Source organism: Neopsephotus bourkii, unplaced genomic scaffold (assembly GCF_033783945.1).
Source record: "Neopsephotus bourkii isolate Nb327-2 ecotype Australia unplaced genomic scaffold, CSIRO-AGI_Nbou_v1 NB_1825, whole genome shotgun sequence".
NCBI classification, from domain to species: domain Eukaryota; kingdom Metazoa; phylum Chordata; class Aves; order Psittaciformes; family Psittacidae; genus Neopsephotus; species Neopsephotus bourkii.
The window spans coordinates 13,597,586-13,617,354 of NW_026902298.1; the positions used below are offsets into that span (position 1 = coordinate 13,597,586).

At 35.8% G+C, this 19,769-nt stretch overlaps 1 protein-coding gene across 2 annotated transcripts in view; it reads right to left on the reverse strand.

Moving 5' to 3' along the window:
• UBR1 (ubiquitin protein ligase E3 component n-recognin 1) overlaps nt 1–19,769 on the reverse strand; it is a 66,049-nt gene that overhangs the window by 20,483 nt on the left and 25,797 nt on the right. For both annotated transcript variants that reach the window (XM_061343730.1, XM_061343728.1), the window contains exons 9-30: nt 18,228–18,335; nt 17,695–17,783; nt 16,140–16,238; nt 15,342–15,499; nt 14,618–14,717; nt 14,186–14,314; nt 13,219–13,399; nt 12,284–12,345; nt 11,540–11,650; nt 10,804–10,869; nt 10,549–10,650; nt 9,893–9,956; nt 9,379–9,503; nt 8,395–8,447; nt 7,429–7,531; nt 6,878–6,926; nt 6,557–6,711; nt 5,010–5,109; nt 3,787–3,896; nt 3,163–3,252; nt 1,413–1,600; nt 273–478 (exon numbers count right to left, since the gene is read on the reverse strand). In XM_061343730.1, coding sequence (XP_061199714.1) covers nt 273–478; nt 1,413–1,600; nt 3,163–3,252; nt 3,787–3,896; nt 5,010–5,109; nt 6,557–6,711; nt 6,878–6,926; nt 7,429–7,531; nt 8,395–8,447; nt 9,379–9,503; nt 9,893–9,956; nt 10,549–10,650; nt 10,804–10,869; nt 11,540–11,650; nt 12,284–12,345; nt 13,219–13,399; nt 14,186–14,314; nt 14,618–14,717; nt 15,342–15,499; nt 16,140–16,238; nt 17,695–17,783; nt 18,228–18,335 — 2,448 coding nt within the window. The remainder of the gene's footprint in view (nt 1–272; nt 479–1,412; nt 1,601–3,162; nt 3,253–3,786; nt 3,897–5,009; nt 5,110–6,556; nt 6,712–6,877; nt 6,927–7,428; nt 7,532–8,394; nt 8,448–9,378; nt 9,504–9,892; nt 9,957–10,548; nt 10,651–10,803; nt 10,870–11,539; nt 11,651–12,283; nt 12,346–13,218; nt 13,400–14,185; nt 14,315–14,617; nt 14,718–15,341; nt 15,500–16,139; nt 16,239–17,694; nt 17,784–18,227; nt 18,336–19,769) is intronic.

The window sequence follows — 19,769 nt, forward strand, 5'->3', positions numbered from 1 at the left end:
TCTTTGTGTTTCCTGCTACCAATATGCCATTATGCAACACTAACTCTTGTGTTTGTATTATTTCCCAGGAGCACATTAAAATCTTCATGCACTTCCCTTTTTTAAGCTTCACAATATGGATTTTAGAACAATTTAAAAAATTTCACTTTCATTTTACTAAGTAGAGTAAGCCATTTAAGCAATGCGACTGAATATAGAGTTTAATTACGTTCAAAGTGTCTACGCTCTAGGTATGGAACTGTCTGTAGTCTAAAAGAAGAAAGCTCACATACCTCCTGATTGTTCAATAATTCTGCTCCTATTCTGAGTTAAGGCAGTTGATTTCTGGACACAAGCAGATAATACCATGGCAGCACTTTCCAACTTCACTTCCTGCTCCTCCTGACAAAGAATACAGGTCAGAACTTCTTTCTCAGCAACCGATGGACCTCGTTTGGGACCCAAAGCAATTTTGGAGTAATCAATTGCTGAAGACATGCTGTAGGATCATAAGTGAGAAAGATATAAAATAATCTCAGATGGCTTTTTCTAAATAAACTTATTCTTCCAACATCTAGAAATGTTATACACTTCTAACATTTCTGGTTTTATACCAAAGTGCTTTACAAAACCAAATGATGACCAAAAAATGAAGAAACATCTCAATCCTCACTAAAATGCAGTTTCCTTTAAAAAAAGAAAGTGGAAGCTAGCTAACATGGAATAACACAATAGAATGGATTCTAACAGCAAGAAACTAAGGAAGCTCTATTTAATGCAGATTGGATTAAACATGTTTAATACTACAGACACATTGAAATTGTTTCCTATTCTTGAAGAAAACATATTGAAGATGAATGCCAATACCTTAATTGAATGCTTTGTGATACAATAAGCTTCCAAGTATTTTTTAACTATTCCTTATTCCTTAGATCAAAATAGGTGTATAATATTGCTGAAGCAGCTCTAGAACAGGAGCAATCAATACCAACAATATTACAACCAATATAAACCAAACATCTCCAGTATTAGATTCTGGAAACTAACGAATAGAAATATCAGCAACCTGAGATACACAAAAATTTTCTTCATTGCAACTTAACCTAAAGGCATATTGGCTTTCAGATTTTTTCAAAATTAAATACTGAAATTTTCATATAAGGGAGACATTTACCTCCAAAATTAGCGTTGTCAACTCAGCAGCTTTCTAATGACATTTCTTTTTTCCAAATGTTAAGCAATATAAGTACCTTTTGAAGAAATAATTAATTTTCTTATTGTTTCTCTTATGCTGCTCTACAAAGTGAGCATACACATGATAGTTGCAAGTCTGTCCCTTGAATGTACTTTCAACATTTTCATGCAGTATAATGATTATGTAGCAGGTAATGAGCAATTACCACCAGAACTCTGGGCGTCTGTTTTTTTCTTACCTTTCTTCCTCCATAATAGCATCTTCTTTCCCCTGTGCTTCCAATGTGTTCTCGTACAGCAGCTTATGGGTTTCAATGAAATTTTTCTGTAGTGCAGACATCTGAGCCATTATCTTCTGACGGTGCAACCTAGCTGCTTCTGCCTTTCTCTTCCGCTCAGCTTTCTCTTTATCCTGAGTGCTCTGTGTCTTACAATAAAAGAAAATAAAGAAATCACGCAACAGAGAACATCAGAAAATGAAAAGCATTTTGCCCATCTTCATGCATTCTAACCACTGGCATCAAATTCCTTAACTGACAACACTTAAATGATGAAAAATAAAATGTTAACTGCTAGCTGTAAAATGCAAAACCAAACTCTTAGATGTTCACTAGTTTCCTTAACATAGTCAGAAAAAAGAGATTTTGAGAGGTCCACAAAAGGTCACTAGTACAGTCCCTTGCCCAAAGACAGGATCAATAAATAATACCTGATCCATTTTAGTTCGCCGTCTTAAGAAACTTTCGCGAGGCGAACATCACAAGACTCCTCCAGAGTTCTGTTATTCTCCCCATAAGCAAAACCCCTTACAGGAATTCAAGAACATTTTATCTTGAACTGTCTATGAATTACACAGCAAACACACTGTTCCTACATTTTTGTGGCAACATTTTATGACTCTGAGGATTGTACTTTCCTCAATTCTTTATCATAGATTGGAAAACTATTCTTCTCCCAGTGTATATCCTCATCTATAATATTTTTCAAAATCTAAAAAGTATTTCTATACTTTGGAAATGTAGAATTCAAAAACACAGGGAAGAATTAAAATATAGAACCTAACTCCTCTTATTCAATATGTAAGGCATGAATTCAACATTATGTACATTGCTTCCATTCACAATACCATTGCTTTTTGAGGAAATCAAACAACAAATTGCCCCACAAGTAGTGAAACTGTGAGTCTTTTTTTATAGTGCTTTTGCATTTTGTTCCCTTACCTTACCACATAAAAAATGACAACTTTCTCAAAAAGGAAGCACAGCATATGATGTGGTAAGTTTAGAGCTACACATACAATGACTAGCCAAGAGATTGTTTGCCAGCAAGCTGTTGCCGAACCTAACGTGTAAGAGCAAACTGGCCTAAGCTAGATTGGATTCTTCTTTTCTATTCAGCTGCCAATTAAAAAAAAAAAAAATAAAAATAAACCCACAAAAAAAAAAAAAAAAGCTCAGGGCACTGCTATAATCTTTGAAATCCTCATTTCCCTGCATCACTTGACCACTGGATTCAAAAGTTATTCTGAGGGCAGGGCATACAGACTGATACACAGACGGAATAATCACCTCAGCCTCATGTCTTTATATGATCAAGGTAAAGCAGATTAACCTCTTGGTAGGTCACATAAATTGCAAGACATCATTTTAAGTGGATTTGTATTTCTTACTACCCCACAGTGACAACATAATAGAAAAGTGGTTAAATCATGAAAACAAGAAATCAACACTAATTACTTAGTAACCCCCCTCAGTTTCACTTTACTCGGAAGTACAAACAGAACCACATTAGCTGCTTAGAATTCCACAAAACATGCTTACCATGAGTTTATTTAAAACACTGATCTTAGAATCTAAATCCTATGCATAGGCAATATCAGAAATTAATATTTTTAAATATCATTTTAGATAAAAAATTAAGCACCTTTTTGAAAACAGTCATTCAAAACGTTAAATACAAGGCTTCTATTGAACTTTTTTTTTTAATTACCTCATCACCTTTTGCAGTTTCTGATCCTGATGTAGCTGCTACTGTCGTCAAACTAGATTTTTCTCTCAATCTTTTCACTGTGTCAAACATCTAGGAATAGAGACTTACATGTCAAAACTAAAATGCAACAGCTCTTATTACAAGATAGACAGGATTAAACATATTTACTTTCACTCTGTTTTCAGATTTTTAAATGGATTAAACCAACTGCCAAACACCTAAATAACAAAAACATCTGAGACAGTATGTGCATTCCTGTAACACTGCTGTGTTTATCCTAAACCTGATGAGCACAGCTCAGTATGAAGTAAAATCTTCCAAGTTTCCCAGTCTTCCAGCACTAATACTGCTAAGCAGCTAAAGCATCTGCACATAAGAATGGGGAGACTGCTAGCTTATTTCAGGAGAGATGTGGCTCATCCTATGGAAATAAGTCACCAAAATCATGCAAAACCATATACATCCAGAACAGAAAGCTTTCCAGTATATGCCCAGGTAGTCAAAACTAAGCTTCCAGTTTTCATTTACTGCTTTCTCCAACTATCCTTAATAAGCATCATAACATCTTTCATAAAAGCTTTCTAGATTACTAAACTCAGGCAGTACTTATCCCCCCTTGTGTACCTGCAGTATCCAATTGACTGTGTCCTTCTGAGCCTCTAACTGAGGAGCTCTTTTTAATCTTTCCAGAAGCATTAACACGCTCACAGCATTCAAGGCAGAACTTCCCATTCCTTTACAAAGGAGAGAACAATAGAAAAGCATGGGTCTTCAGAGGAAAAAGAGAAAACACCAACATTTTAATGTACTTACAAACATGTACATGCCTTAAAATACTGCTAACTATAACGCAACCTCTGTAGTTACATTTCTAGTTTAATTTCACCTGTTTATTCCGGTTAAATGTAGTATAACGTCTCCCTCCTGTAGATAAGTATTTTTGCTACTGCCAACAGCAGAAGTATAGACAAAACCAGAACAGCCTTTTGCTCCATCACGAAGCAGTAAAGTACTTGTAGCTTACTTAAGTTTACTAACAGCAAAGTGTGCACAAGTTTATTTCTCCTGAAATATATGTATATATATAATTACACTAATCATTTGCTTCCTCACACCTTGGTAAAAATTCATAACATTCTAGGCCACTAACACAAAGCGCGCTTTAAACCTGAGACAAGTCCTATCTCTGTTTCATCTCTCAAACGGCACTTCTGTTTAGCTTGATAATGGATTTATTTTTTTAATTTAGCCTTACACAGTGAAGCAGAAACTCTAAATAAGCTTGAAGTTTATTTAGAAAATGTAGATCCCAACTCCCACTGACTAGCTTTGAACGTAAGATTAGGAAGTGTTCTGTAAGGATTTAGGGGTGAAAAAAGCAGACTTTATAGCCACTAAGTTTTGCTTCTATTATATCACTACCATAGTAAGAGACTTTAACTTGCACATAAATCAATAATTGCACATTTCAGGAGTACAAAAGATGGAGGCAGCTCATTTAAATCCACTATCATTTTTCAAGGAGTTCTTAGTTTCCATTTCAACAATATTGTTGCAAAAGAACCATTTTCTAACACTAGAATTACTTTCCCATTTCTTTCCTAGGAAAGGCAGCAAATATCCTCTTCAATGTACCTGGCAACTGTGAACAACGGAAGCTAGTCCAAACATGGTTTCTTGATTATTAAAACTAAAATAATAAATCTTTTAGCAGTTCTTAATTCTACAGCATAAAGTACACCCTTTCTGACCAAAATCACTGAATACTTTCTTCTAGTTTTATTTTCATCCTTATAAAATCAACTTAGCCTAATTTACTTTGCCAGTCCAAAGAAAAGAAAACATACGTGTTGCTTTATGATAAAAATCAAAGGTTACTTCTTCTTCTGGAGACTTCTGTAACTGCTGTTTTTCTTCTAGTAACCCTAAGCAAAGGAGATGAAGCACCTTAAAAAGGAGAAAAATAATAAATTTTATTCACTGTTAGAGGTCTGAAAAATTGGCATAAAACATAAGGATGTTTATGTACTATATGCTGAATGTATCCATGATAAAACACAGAAATGAGAAAAAGTGCAGATATTGCACCTGGAAAGTAAAGTAACAATGCACAACATAATTTCCCTGCATTTCTCTGCCCCACGACTCTGCTCTCATGAGACCCCACTTAGGAGTACTATGTGCATTTCTGATGTCCTCAACATAAGCAGGACATGGAGCTGTTGGAGCAAGTCCAGAGAAGGGCCACAAGGATGATAATGGGGTTGGAGCACCTCCTGTACAAAGACAGTCTGACAATAGTGGGGCTGCTCAACCTGGAGAGTAAAAGGCTGTGTGGAGACCTCATAGCAGCCTTCCATTATCTGAAGGGTATACAAGGATGCCAGAGAGGAACTCTTCACCAGGGACTACAGAACAAAAGGTAATGCGCATTCAAACTTAAACAGGGGAAGTTTAGACTGGATATAAGAAGTTATTTACTGTGAGGGTGGTGAGGCACTGGAACAGGTTGTCCAAAGAAGTGGTAAATGCTCCAACCTGGCAGCATTCAAGACCAGGTTGGACAGAGGCTTGGGTGACATGGTTTAGTGTGAGGTGTCCCTGCTCATGGCAGGGGGGTTGGAACTAGATGATCTTAAGGTCCTTTCCAACCCTAACTATTCTATGATTCTATATTACTTGCATTAAAATCAAAAAAGTTACACACAGTTTATATTAGTAGCATATTAATCTTGTCATTTTCCTGGTACAAATCTATGAATATTTAGTTAAATCCATAACCCAAAGACTAGCAGGTAAGGTACTTATTAATCTATGCACTCTAACAAAACATTAATTCAACCGGTCTGTAATTCAGGTTCTAATCCTATAAATATTTAGAAACAAACAAACAACAACTTCAATAATGTCAGTAATTCCTTTGTTGTTTTGTTTTGGTTTTTTTCTAAATCAAAGTCATCATGCTAAAATTAAATGTTAAATCGTATTATTTAATGACCGAGGCCCCAAAGACATTTACGTATTCGGAGACTCTGCGCTTACAAGATGAAGTAACCCCAATTTCTTTAAGATGACCAAAGGCTTACTTATTTGCCCATGAAGTTTCAAGAAAAAGATGTGGCAAGGAGAATTACATATGGAAACACCTTCACTGATGAGGCAACACACGGAGGAAAGCAAGATAGAAAACTGAAGAGTTTAATACTATGTTTCACATTTTTATTTTACCGTGGAGATAAATAATTAGAAATATTTCTTTTGTCAGTAAGATATGTAAAAACAGGGTAAATTCTTATAATTCAAAATTGAAGTTTATCTTTATACATTTTGATCTTATAAGCAGCTAACATGTTCTGCACAGGAATAATCATAGGAAGACTAAAGTTAACCATACCATTTGAATCATAGCTTCAGTCCACAAGTGGATTTCTAGTTCTACTGCTCTCTGAAGAATGGTCCGCAGTATATGCATCATAACATCACAGTTCAGAATCCTCACCACATTGCTGAAGGCAGGACTGAACTCTGGAGGAGGAGGGGGTGGCAATGCTGGAAAGAAGAGATGAGCAAATATATTAAACTGGCATCTCAAAGATTGCAGGTTAGGATTAGAGAGCACAAGACACATCCCGAAACCTCATTTTATGTGCACTACATGCACTACTGAATTATCACATTTGCTGATTTCAAATTCAACTCTGTTTCAAATTCTTACCTTCATCCTTGTTTTCTTGCTTCCTTCTTTTCTTTTGTGTATGTTCAGCCTATAGAAAAAGTAGTAGTGTTATATCAGCATTTCTACAGAAGTACATAATGAAACAATGAGAAACTATAAATGAGAAGTGTGGCATGATATGTAATCAATACGTGGTTGTGTAACTAGAATCTTGTCTGAAATCTGCTTAGCACTATGCATTTTGCATTTCAATTTGTAGTAGAGATAAATAAATGGACATACTTGCTTCCTCAATAAGATCCATAAAAGCAAAGTTTGGGGATTTCCAGTTCAAAAATAATTCTATTTTGTTCTTAGCATTAGCAGAGTTAATACAGAGATCACCATAGAGAAAATACTAACACAAACCATACCACATCAGTTTGTACTGCAGTCTTCATTAGAAATTCAATTTTGAAGTTAGCTGCATATACTCTTCACTGACTCAATTTCTTTATATTCTGTTAATTCCTTTGATTCGGCAAAAACCTTTAAACATGGACAAGTATGTACTATTTTTCAACCTTTGAGAGTGAATCTTAAGTGCTTACCTTGCTGTGCTGGATCTTAGTATAATGATAAAAGAACATATTGAACTCCTTCAAGCATTCATCTTTCAGTTCATAAACTCCATGGCCAGACACACCTGGTTTCCTTACAGAGAAATATTTCATAATGTATATATCAATACGTATGTTCAGCACCTCTTTGAATGTAAGCAAACTAGTAACACAATTTACCTGTCAGACCTCTTTTTAACTTTATAGGTTAGAATTTCAGACATTGGACATCATTGTATAAAATTCATTACTTTCTTTAACCAAGGTACAAAACAAGTAATACAAGCAACTACTTTCAAGCCAGTGAGATTTTCTTGAACCTTCCGTATAATTCCCAAAGTGAAATTCCTAGGTACACCTATAGTTACGCTTGATTAAGCATAAACAAGCAACCCACAAGGAATTTAAAATAAGGCATACTAATATAAGTAACATTACAAGATGTTTTTGTGACTAAAATAGCATACATTTGAGCCATGTTTTTCCTTAACTGCTACAATTGATTGTTGTATGTTTGTATTTACTTAGCTGTTAAATAAAATTAACTATCATCTGAAAGCTACAGCAAATTAGCCATTAAATAACATCTAAGCCAATAATTATTTGGTGATTGTCAAAGGTACAATAAATTGTTAATTTTCCAAATCATCTCTGAAATATAATGAACTTTTAAAGATTTTCCCATCATGATTTGAGATTACTAAACACCTGAGATTCCTCAAACTGAATCTGAAGAAAGAGGGGGGCAAAAGGAGAGAAGCTACAGCTTCAGGAATTCCATTACACTTTTCTTTCCTATATGTATTTAAAAGTATATTCCAAGACAGCAAAATATTAGATGAACAGAGAATGTGCAGCGCAGTGTGTTTAACCTGTATAATCCAAGAGATCTCATTTCACATTCAAGAGATCTCATTTCACCCTCAAGCTACCAAAAAACAAATATCAAGAACTTACTTAAATGTAGCCACTTTATCAATTACGCTCTCCAAGCCAGTTTCATTGTTCTCCTGGTAAAAAATTTAGTTTGGGATAAATACACAGTGACTCAAATATCTTCAGTATTATGCTAGATGCAACAAAAATAGACAGAGATTTTTGGTTTATTCATTAATTAATATATTTTGCCCTCTATTACTCAGAAAGCTGATAATCATAATTGACAAGGAAGCATCAAAGACAGCTAATACTTTCATTTAACCGTGTAAAATTTTATTTACAACAGAGCTGATCTCCAGAAACAAAGCAGTGCCATACCCAGCCTCAGTGCAGGGACAATCAGTTTTAGCCTCTTGAACCAGTGAATGTGGATCACCCATTATTCGTTTCTGACAATATTCCAAGCTATTTAATTGCCAATAAAACTGAAGGGTTTTTTGCACTGATTGCCAGCCCTGAAAACTTGCACATGATATAACTTCTAATCCACATCCCTCTCCTTTGCTTGAATTTTAACAGCTGGAATAGAATGGCAGGGAAACCTGTGCTTTCAAATAGGCCTGTACAATACTTGACTTCCAATGCACCTGCCCAGGATTAAGTGGCAAAAATTTACACAGTCAGATTTAGTGATGGTACACAGGGCAGAATGGAACCCAGCTGCACAGTCTTAAGAGGCCAAAAGATAAAATAATTTTCAAACTTTTATTTTTGAATCTAGGAGAACTAAGGCTGAATATTCCAAAACTTTCCACCTCTTCATCAAAACGTACAACCAGCACACAAGGCTTTTCAGATTACATCATACTTGCATCCATGACATTGACCTTTACATCAGTAAGGTGTGTAAGCTCCTTTGTCATGCTCTCTTGTAATTCTGAAACCAATATTTGTGCTTTATAACAGAAATAAAACAATTCTATATAAGAATATGGAAGCCAAAGCGGAGAAAGACATAAGAAAAAGTAAATTAAGGAAAAAAGTAAATAAACCAGGACTCACATTTTCAGGCAAGGACTTGGTAATTGCACTATGAGCCATTGGTTCAATACATAACAGATGAATGATTTCTCTCATGATAACATCTTCTTTGGTCACATTACTCACTCCAGGCACGTATCTTTCCCCTACCAGAGTAAATTAAAAGGAGAATGGCAAATATGACAGCTATAAAGCAATTCTGAATTTTGCACAGAAGTAAAGCTATTGCTGGGTTGTTTCATAGTATAAGTTTGCATTTTCCAGAAACCTACGTGTCTGAGATGAAAAGTGCCTTTTAGTATGGCTTCTGAACAAAATGGACTGAGACTGAGTTTCTCTTCATATTCTACTTTAATAGTCAATTATGAAGTTACCTAACACTGTGCAATCCTTATTGCTCCCAGCTGACAAATACTTCAGTTACTAAGCCATCTATTTAAAATAGGATTTCTCCAAGAGTCTTCCCGTACCATCTATGTTAAAGTTATTAAACCTTTAATAATTCATTACTACAACAGAGAGAAATTAAACTTACCCACAACATAGATGAGAATCTGTAGCATCTCTTCTATTAACACATTACATTGTTTGATCAAATCCTACAAGAATTAGATAAATTAGTTAAAAAAGAGAAAAAAATGAAAGAAAAATATGTCAAATGACACTGAGTTCAGCCTTCAGATGCACTACTTCACTGAAGCATTGTATAGTAAGAAGAAACATCACATCTAAGAAGCTGGAAAAAAACGCCTGTACTTGTAGGAGAGATGTTATTCTGCAACTGAAGTGCAAGATTCACAAACAGAAAAAGAAACAACAGCTCAAAATGTATTCCAAATGAGGTGCTAAATGGAAGTTCAAGCCTCAATAAGTAGCACAAGAGTCCAAGAAACTTCCAGACAAAATAAGAACACATAAAATTACTTGAGACACAGAAATGCTATGGAGAAGTCACTTACGTGGATTTTGAAAGATGCCCTATGAAATAAAGGTCAAAGAGGGCAAAACCTGTTTGCTAATTCTGAGTAAGCCTCTACAAAATCCAAACACAAAATCATTTATCTAACCACTAGATCTTTTGTTAACTGACTTTCAGTGTGGCCATAAAAATCAGCAGTAACTAGCATTTTGTATTAAGGCTCCATAAACAAAAAGCAAAGAAATTAGTCCTCAGAAATACTTGCCACTTACTTGATTTTTGGTGGGCTTGATCTTTTTGAAAGCATCAGCAAGTTCATATCTCTGCAGTACCAGCAGGAGGAACTGGTTTGGATCCATAAGAGATGCACCTATCTATCAAAAAGCCCAAACTCATATGAACACCAGTTATCATCACGGTTCTTTATTTATTATTAAAAATACTCTTTTACCAAGAAAAAAAATAAACACACATTTAATTAAAAGAAATTCCATGAGAAGTTTGAGTCAAACAAGCAGTGACTATACCTGGAGCATGATGATGTCTTTATCATACATTTCTTCTCTGCATTTAACATCTTGATAATAGAATACCTGAGAAACAGGAAAACAAATTTTAAGTAGAGAAGGAATGCCCTGCCAAATATGCACCAGTTAATGTCTGAGGCTTTTTTAAACCGTAAAACACTGGGAAGCCCTGTGTTTCTTACAAAACAGGTAAGTAGTTTGATAAATGAAAAACGTTTTTTCACCTATTCAGGGAATGTCTATGCTGTACTTTTTCATCCCCTCTAAGACAATATAATTCTAACAGCTGCTACTGATTAAAATCAAAACTTCCTCCTTCTCCCTAGCCAGTTCTCAGCAAGACAATTCTACAGAGGACTACCAATATTTATTTTGGTTTCAGCAAAAGGTCCTGTGATAGATTTACACAAAGAATGGCTGCTGTCAAACTGAAAAAAAAAAACAAAGTGAAGCTAAAGCAGATAAAATACAAGTACTTAAAGGCAGTCTCCTCCTTTACTCAGAAACAGCCATAAGAGATGAAAATACTTGTCTAATCTGGGGAGGAAAGCCATTGATGAAACTAGAAACAAACCCAAGTCATCTAAATTCCCACTGAGAAGCTTCTCTTATTAGTGCAGGAGTGATCCCCATGACCTCTTTCTGCACTGGATTAAACAACCACTGGGGGCATTACTGGGGAACACTTGCATTCACCATTAGGACATACTACTACTGAATATTGTGGTAGTAGTACCTGGCTTATCAGGGAGAGCCCATTCCTTCTCCACATCTCTGCAGCAACCTGAGCAATCAAGACAAGACATCGCAAAGGATAATCTACTAGCAGCTCCACTTGGAATTCTTCCTAGAATTAAAGAAAATAAGGAAAATAATCAAGAACGAGTCTGTCAGTGATTTTAAAAGTCTAAGTACTAATTAACAAAGACATATTGTCACCTGCAAAATAACTTGCGTGCATGCCATAAAAGTTACTGGATATAGAATCATAGAATACTTAAGCTTGGAAAGGACCTTAAGACCATCTAGTTGCAATTCCCCTGCCATGGGCAGGGACACCTCATACCATGTTACCCAAAGATCTGTCCAACCTGGCCTTGGACACAGCCAGGGACAGAGCATTCACAACTTCCTTGGGCAAAGCCATGCCAGTGCCTCACCACCCTCACAGTAAAGGACTTCTTCCTTATATCTAATCTAAACTTCCCCTGTTTAAGTATGAACCCATTAGCCCTTGTCCTGCCAGTACAGTCCCTAATGAAGAGCCTCTCCCTAGCATCCTTAGAGGCCGCCTTCACATACTGGAAGGCTGCTATGAGGTCTCCACACAGCCTTCTCTTCTCCAGGTTGAACAGCCCCAACTTTCTCAGCCTGTCTTATATGATCTTAGGTTATTTTCTTTACCACAGTATCAATCACCAGAAGCATTTGAGGGTGGAAGCAGGGAGGGTGGAGAAGAAAAGGAAAGAGAAAATCTTACGGGAGAAACAAATTCATGCAATCTTGAGATGGCTCCAGTCTTGCTTAATCGTACATGAAGACCTACAAAACCAGTTGGAAAAGAAAAACAGATTGAAATCAGTACAGTTTTTCCTCTAATACACTAACTATTAGCTAAATCATCTGCAACTTAGAAAATTACAGGAAAAAGAAGTCCAAGTTTATTTAAGACAGATCATTTAAGATACATCATCATCATAACAGTTTTTACCAGTCTTTCAACCCATCATATTATGGATGTATTAGTTTAATGAAATCATTAAAACCATTTAAATTGAGATACTAAATAGCATTAGCAAAAGCTTACATTTAAATCATATGTCAGTAATAACTATATGTCAAGACTACAAGGTATCTTGGTATCAAATAATGTGATAAAGAATCTGCAGCTTAATAATAGCATATGATTTCATTTGTACTCTACAGCGGCAATCACCACCACTGTGGTCCTTTGTATTCTGACTGGAAATCTCTCCTGGCATGCTGCAAACATGCCTTTCTGGAGGAGCATTTTAACAGTCCTAAGATATACGTGGCTGGAAAATAAATTCAAGATACTATAAAAAAATAACATTCATCTAGACAAAAAAGGTAAAAATAGAAACAGAGCTACACAAACTCAGATAGTCCGGAGAAAACTGAAGATCTCATTAGAACATGAAACTTTTCCTTCTTGCCTTCCTTACTCTCCTGTTTAAAAAAAAGTGTTCTCTAATCTCCATGGCAAACACATTTTGAGAAAACCTTTCCCTTAATGGGACATCCAGGGAACAGGGTTGCCTGATCATAAGAATGTCAGAAAGTCAGAGAGCAAATGATCTATGAAACTTAATCTAAATGTTTTCTAGAGTAAAGAAAGAGATATGGATGATAAACATAATTCAAACAGCAATTAAAACAAAACACAGCACCTACCAGCAAGAGTCCTAGACAGTGGTAAATGTATGCTGACAGGATCTGCAGACACCCTGTAGGGTCTGCTCTCTAGAGTGTGGCCACACAAGTGAAATACTGTTTTCTCCCGTGAACGGCCATTTGTGCTGCACCTCATCACAGCTTTATGACATTCTCTGTAGGCCCTGAGCAACAGCTCTTCCTGGAATTTAAAATAAATGCAAGGTGTTGTATTGAAAGAATCATATATATGCACTGGAACGCCTCACTTGTTTTTTTCTGATGGCATAAAACATTACTAAAAATCCACAATATAACCAATTACTACTCTGTTTCTTAATATGGAGAAGCACTGGACCGGAGCAGTGGAGCATCCCTTAAAATTAACCAAGCATAATGCTTTTGTTCAAGAAAGCTGCTCTGTCAAATGCTCTAAAAATCTATTTACTTATTTAAGCTGCAATATTTTAATACTTTGGACTCCAAATTGGACCAAGAAGCTACTGTGCTGCTATAGTTCTTCCTTTCTCTCGTAGTCGGAAAAAACAAAACAACCCACTTCAAAATATCTTTAACAAATTGCACAGAGATGAGCTCCAGCACTGATTAAGGTAATTTACAGTGCAATTACCCAATCTGTGCAGTTTCTGAAGTCCACTTCTGCAATTAAAAATTAACATCATATGCTTCAAAACTCAAACTTGACAGTGATACATGAACCTAATTCTCAGAATCTTGAATTATGGGAAGTATTTTCTCTTTACGATTTGCCTGGCACTCTGTGCAGCTCTGTCAGCTAGAGGAATATAACCTTCTGAGACCCCTTCTCTCTTTGTCACACTGCAGAATAAGTCTTTCAGACTCACTTTTTGTGGAGATCTGTACTGAACAATACTGAGCTTCTTTAAAAAGCTGCTATTTAAAAAAGCACTCAGGAATACTCACAGAAGGCATGCATTGAAGAATCCCAGACAATTTATATACTTACGTCACAGGCACACCACTCCTGGAACATCAAAAGAATGTTCTTGAGCTGCATCTGTATAGCAATAGCTGCTTCCCAGTCAGGGTCCACCTCAACATGCTGACCAATCTCTCTTTTTATCTCTTCCATTCCCTGAAATGGAGATGGCATAAAATACTCAAGCTAAATCAGTGATCGAAGGCTTAAATCAACACATAATCCCATAAATAAATGGTAAAGTATAGGGTGTTCAGGTACATGTAGCTAAAATTGATGAATATTAATTCTACAAAGAAAACATTAGCTTTTCACCAACCCAAGAGGGAGACAAAAGAATTTATCATAAGTACATGATTATATTCCTTATTATTGCTATCGACAAAAAGATGAGCAAAAGAAATGCTGTAATTTCTTTATAACAGCATATTAGAAAGAAATAATTTAAATATGTTGTACCTGCATGCAAGCTAGAATCCTTAGGAAAGAAACAAATCCATCTAAAAACCGCTCTCTCAGACGGTCTGTCCATAAAGTGGGCTTGCTGACTAAGACATACCTGTCCCCAAAGAAAACATTATCATCTTTTGCTCAGAGTTATCTTCTGTTTATGCTTGTATTTAAAGTATTCTTTGTATTAAAACAATCAACTGCATCATCACATTACAACACCCTCTCCATCTCAAACTCCTTTTAAAATATCCACCACACACCAGAGTTGCTTGATGCCACTCCGTTATTTGAAACTAACAGATTTTTTAATTCCAAGCTATTCGGGGTTGTTTGCTTTTACCTTATTCAGTTTATTACTGTAATTTGGGACTTCTAAGAGTGGACAATGCTATGCAGATGAGGATTATACAGCTTTCCCAGAGTGATAATGAACAGAAGCCAAATTTCCCATGCACTCTTAGAGAAGATATGTTTTGTTGATTAAAGCAATTGTTACACAGAATGATATCAGTGAAAACATCAAAAATTGTCTTTATAGAACATAATTTTGGTATTTAAATATTTTAAGTTTCCACAAAAATATAACATTAAAGCTTTATGTGTGTTTTTTGAGGGGTTTGGTTTGAGGTTTGTCTTTAAAGCAGTTTTATCATCAAATTCCTGAATTGAAACACCTCATCCTATCATCTATTCTTTAAGAATTGCTTTAGCTTCTCAGCTTTACACTTACCTGAGGTCATATATTATTGCATATACACGGTTTAGTTTGTCCTGACTGTAATCTTGGAAGTTGAACTTGTCATTTTTGTCTAGGTACTCTGGAAGCACTTCTAGGAGTGTCTCTGCAATGGTTGTGATTACATTTTGCTCTTCAATAAGATGTCGGGCCTGCAAGAAGAACATTTAAAATTTTTCTTCCTATTTTTGTTGAAGAGAACTGTCAATTTTTTTTTTATGTGAATCCAGTCTTTTTTATTAGAAATTATTTCAAGCATTTGTAAAGAGTCCAAGCTACAAAAACTCCCATGGTATTCTTTATGAACACAACTTCTATCAACTTAGTGTGTTTGCACACTCTGACAGCTTCAATGTAACAGACTTGCTATTTTTTTCTAGAAAGAACACATAAAAAAGGACTTTTACGTCAGTATTGCAGGCAAGCAACATACAACCTCTAAAACCTACAGGTATAATTCTCTCCCCCACAGGATTTAACATATTTCACCCCCACAAAGACATTTAACCAGTTCTTTGTCCTCTCCCCCCAAGTTTTTATTGTTCTCTAAGAAGGTAAATGTGAACAGTAAATGGATAGTTAATGCAGAGAATGATTCTGCATCTTCTGTAATGGATTTCCACATAAACTCCAGCACCTGCTTACATATTGGCTTTAATAAATCCCAAAATGATTCATTTTCAACTCAGCAATGCATAAAGCCTCTCTGCCAATACAGCAGTCTGCAAAGGTGATGCAGCTAGCAATTCTCACATTTGTTTTACATTTCTAGCAAACACAGGCTGTACGTACCAGAGTGGGTACAGTGAACATCTGAACAGAGAGCGCTGTCACAGAGAGAACTCTGTCATGATCATCACTGATGTATTCTTTTTGCAATGCCTTGTAATACTAGAAAGAGAACAATGGGAAAATCCAATGAGTAAGACAAGTGTTAGTTAAAAACGTTTATTTTTATTTGCAAGAATTGTATGCCAACGTCCTTGTTGGTCAGTGAGAAAATGAATATGAGCCCGCAGTGTGCACTTGCAGCCCAGAAAGCCAACCATATCCTGGGCTGCATCAAAAGGAGTGTGACCAGCAGGTCGAAGGAGGTGATCCTGCCCCTCTACTCTGCTCTCATGAGACCTCACTTGGAGTATTGTGTGCAGTTCTGGTGTCCTCAACATAAAAATGACATGGAACTGTTGGAACAAGTCCAGAGGAGGTCCACAAGGATGATCAGGGGACTGGAGCACCTCCCATATGAAAACAGGCTGAGAAAGTTGGGGCTGTTCAGCCTGAAGAAGAGAAGGCTGCGTGGAGACCTCAGAGCAGCCTTCCAGTATCTGAAGGGGGCCTATAGGGATGCTGGGGAGGAACTCTTCATTAGGGACTGTAGTGATAGGACAAGGGGTGAAGGGTTCAAACTTAAACAGGGAAAGTTTAGGTTGGATATAAGGAAGAAGTTCTTTACTGTAAGGGTGGTGAGGCACTGGAATGGGTTGTCCAGGGAGGCTGCGAATGCTCCATCCCTGGCAGTGTTCAAGGCCAGGTTGGATGAGGCCTTGGGTGATATGGTTTAGAGCAAGGTGTCCCTGCCCATGGCAGGGGGGGTTGGAGCTTGATGATCTTAAGGTCCTTTCCAACCCTAACTGTTCTATGATTCTATGATCCTTCCTTTCTAATAGATAGGTCAAATGAAAATGGCACAATGTCCTGAATGCACCAAAGCAATTAAATATGTATCCCACTGCCTTAATACCGAAGATAAACACAAGTTTAACTGTTCTGCCAGACTGGAACCAAAATACTTTTCCTCCTACAACCATCTTCCCCAATGAAAGAATTAAAAATCTGAAAAAAGGACTGACAGAAACATTAACTTAAAACAAGTCTTCCTCCTGCAGTGAACTGCATGGAAAGTTATTTACAGCTGTCTAGAAAAGGTGGTACATTGACTAATGTTAAGCCTTTGATTGCTTTGTTTCAGTCCAGAGAAAATTATGAAGTATCAGTGACCTTTATCAGGATTAAAGTATCTCACCCTAAAACAGAAAACACATGGTCTTATGTTTTGACTATGTCTTTAACTACTGTGTCTGTATTTTAAAAAGAAAGACTGGTTTCAGTTCATCTGCCATTTCAAAAGGTACACAATACTAACACTGCATTCAAAATTAGCATAAATACTTACATGATTATAAAGAATGAACCAATAACATTGAAATTAACACACTCAATTAAAAGCTAAACAAGTTGCAGCTTGTTGATAATCCATTATTTACACTAAAACACTTTTCAGGTTTGGGGGAAATTTTACAAAGTTAATAAAAATTCATAACATAAGAAACAAATAACCACTGACCTTCACAAATTCCACAGCAAAAAGTTTTTTGTATTCCATTTCCATGAAAAAGCTACTGAAGATAAGCTCATGAATAACCTTCCTTGCCCCTGAGAAGAGCCAAAACAGTGCACATCACTTTATTGTACTATGATGCAGATTATTGTAGAAAAGAGAAACAGATTACTAAATTAAAAATCATTAAAAGCCTTGAAATTATTACAAAGTATAGTAACAATGCTATTAATACTTTTTTCTATTTTTAACCTTTATTGGTATGTATTTAAAATACAAGGTAAGCATCGATTCACACATAGTCAGGCTGCATCTTCTGAAAAGCTTCTTCAAAATACATAAAGCAAGAAAAATTAAAGAGGCAAATACATACCCAAAATATCAATCATCTCAGACAAAAATAAAGGCTGTATTAGAGCCATAATATCAAACTATGAAGAAATGTAACTCTACCTGCACAGCGCTAATTTGCTTTTACATCTTTATTGCCTGAAAAATTAATTTGCCTCTTCAGTTAACAGAAACATGGATACACAAACCTTTATGAAGTTTTGCATCCCATAGCATCAACTTGCTTATGAAGCACGGCTTTTCAGACCCAGCTTCTTCTTCGAGACATATTTGACAAAAAATCTGGCGAAAGTCACCTACAGGGGTAAAACTACTAATTATTGAAACATTCTTGTACAAATGAAGTTATAAGAGCTACCAGAATAAGAACTACGGAAATCTGTTCTTTAAAAATAAGAAATCAAAGCAGGCACATCATTATGAATTATTTTTAAACAGTATTTTTTCTCAGTGAACATATACCCACATACTCTCCCCTTACTAATTTCTTACTATTACTCTTACATACTTCATTTAATAATGCAGTGATGCAGAAAAGTATTTCAAAATGAAAAGCATTTAGACAGCTTTGCAAAGCAAACCCATAAGAAGAGCTCACTATGTCAGCACAGAAATGCACAAGCTAGGCAAGTGTATGCTTTATCCTGTTTTGGGCCCTGAAAGTCACTTTTTTGCAGTACTTCAGAACATACAGTATTTGCTGAAGCAGTTTTGGGGATCAACATATCACAATCACCCACTGGTTACTAACTTTCAGAAATAAGCTCTTACATTACTAATTCCACTGGAACAGTGCTGTGCCATGAATCAAGTTCCTGACAACCTGGAAATAAATAGTATTGCATTCATCCTGATGCATGTTCTACCACTTGAAGCAAAACCAGGAGAAAAAAAAAAAAACAAAACAGGAATCACCAGACCACAAAAACTTTTCCTGAGTACAGAACATCAGGTTCTTTAAGGCATCTACATATATAATCCAGAAGAACAAGGACAGGAACCGGATTTCAATCTGTGTTCTTTAAGGCTCTCATAAAACATATCAAAGGATCAGTTAATCTGTAACAATTTCCTAGCCCAAAATGCTACATCCAACATGGGAGACTCCTCTTTCAGTTTTACCTTATCTAATTAGATAAAAAGGTAATGCTTAAAAGACTAAAATTTAGGGGATTTGCTGGGGGCACTGACTGAATAATCAGCTGTCAGCTGCTGTTTAAAGTAATGTCATAAAAATCAACACTTCACTGGAAACCATTAAGTAAACCACATGGTCAAAAATAATTGTACTGATTAAAAGAACTGTCTGAGGAACTCAAAAGATCATTAATTAAATGAAGTGAAAAGAACAGAAAGCTAAAATTTGTAAGATGTAAAGAATTACAAAAAGGTACAATGTAATTCAAGGGAAACACTGGAAAGTAAATGTTCAGGGAAAGAAAGAAATTCACTTTATTATGCAAGCTACAAAAGAGGCTAAAGCAGACTATCAGATTTACCCTATCAAAAAGGAAGACAAGCAGTGAGTTTGATCTATGCATATTTGTACCATGAAAAGAAATTTTACCATGGCTTTAGTTTGGCTAAACATAGGAATAACAAACAGAAATCCAAATTCAATTCAGAAGTCTTCTTTACAACCATAAGCATCAAACACCACAATAATGTTTGAAAGCTTAAAATAGACATTACACTACTGTAGGCTTAAATTTTAAACTAACAATAGTGTG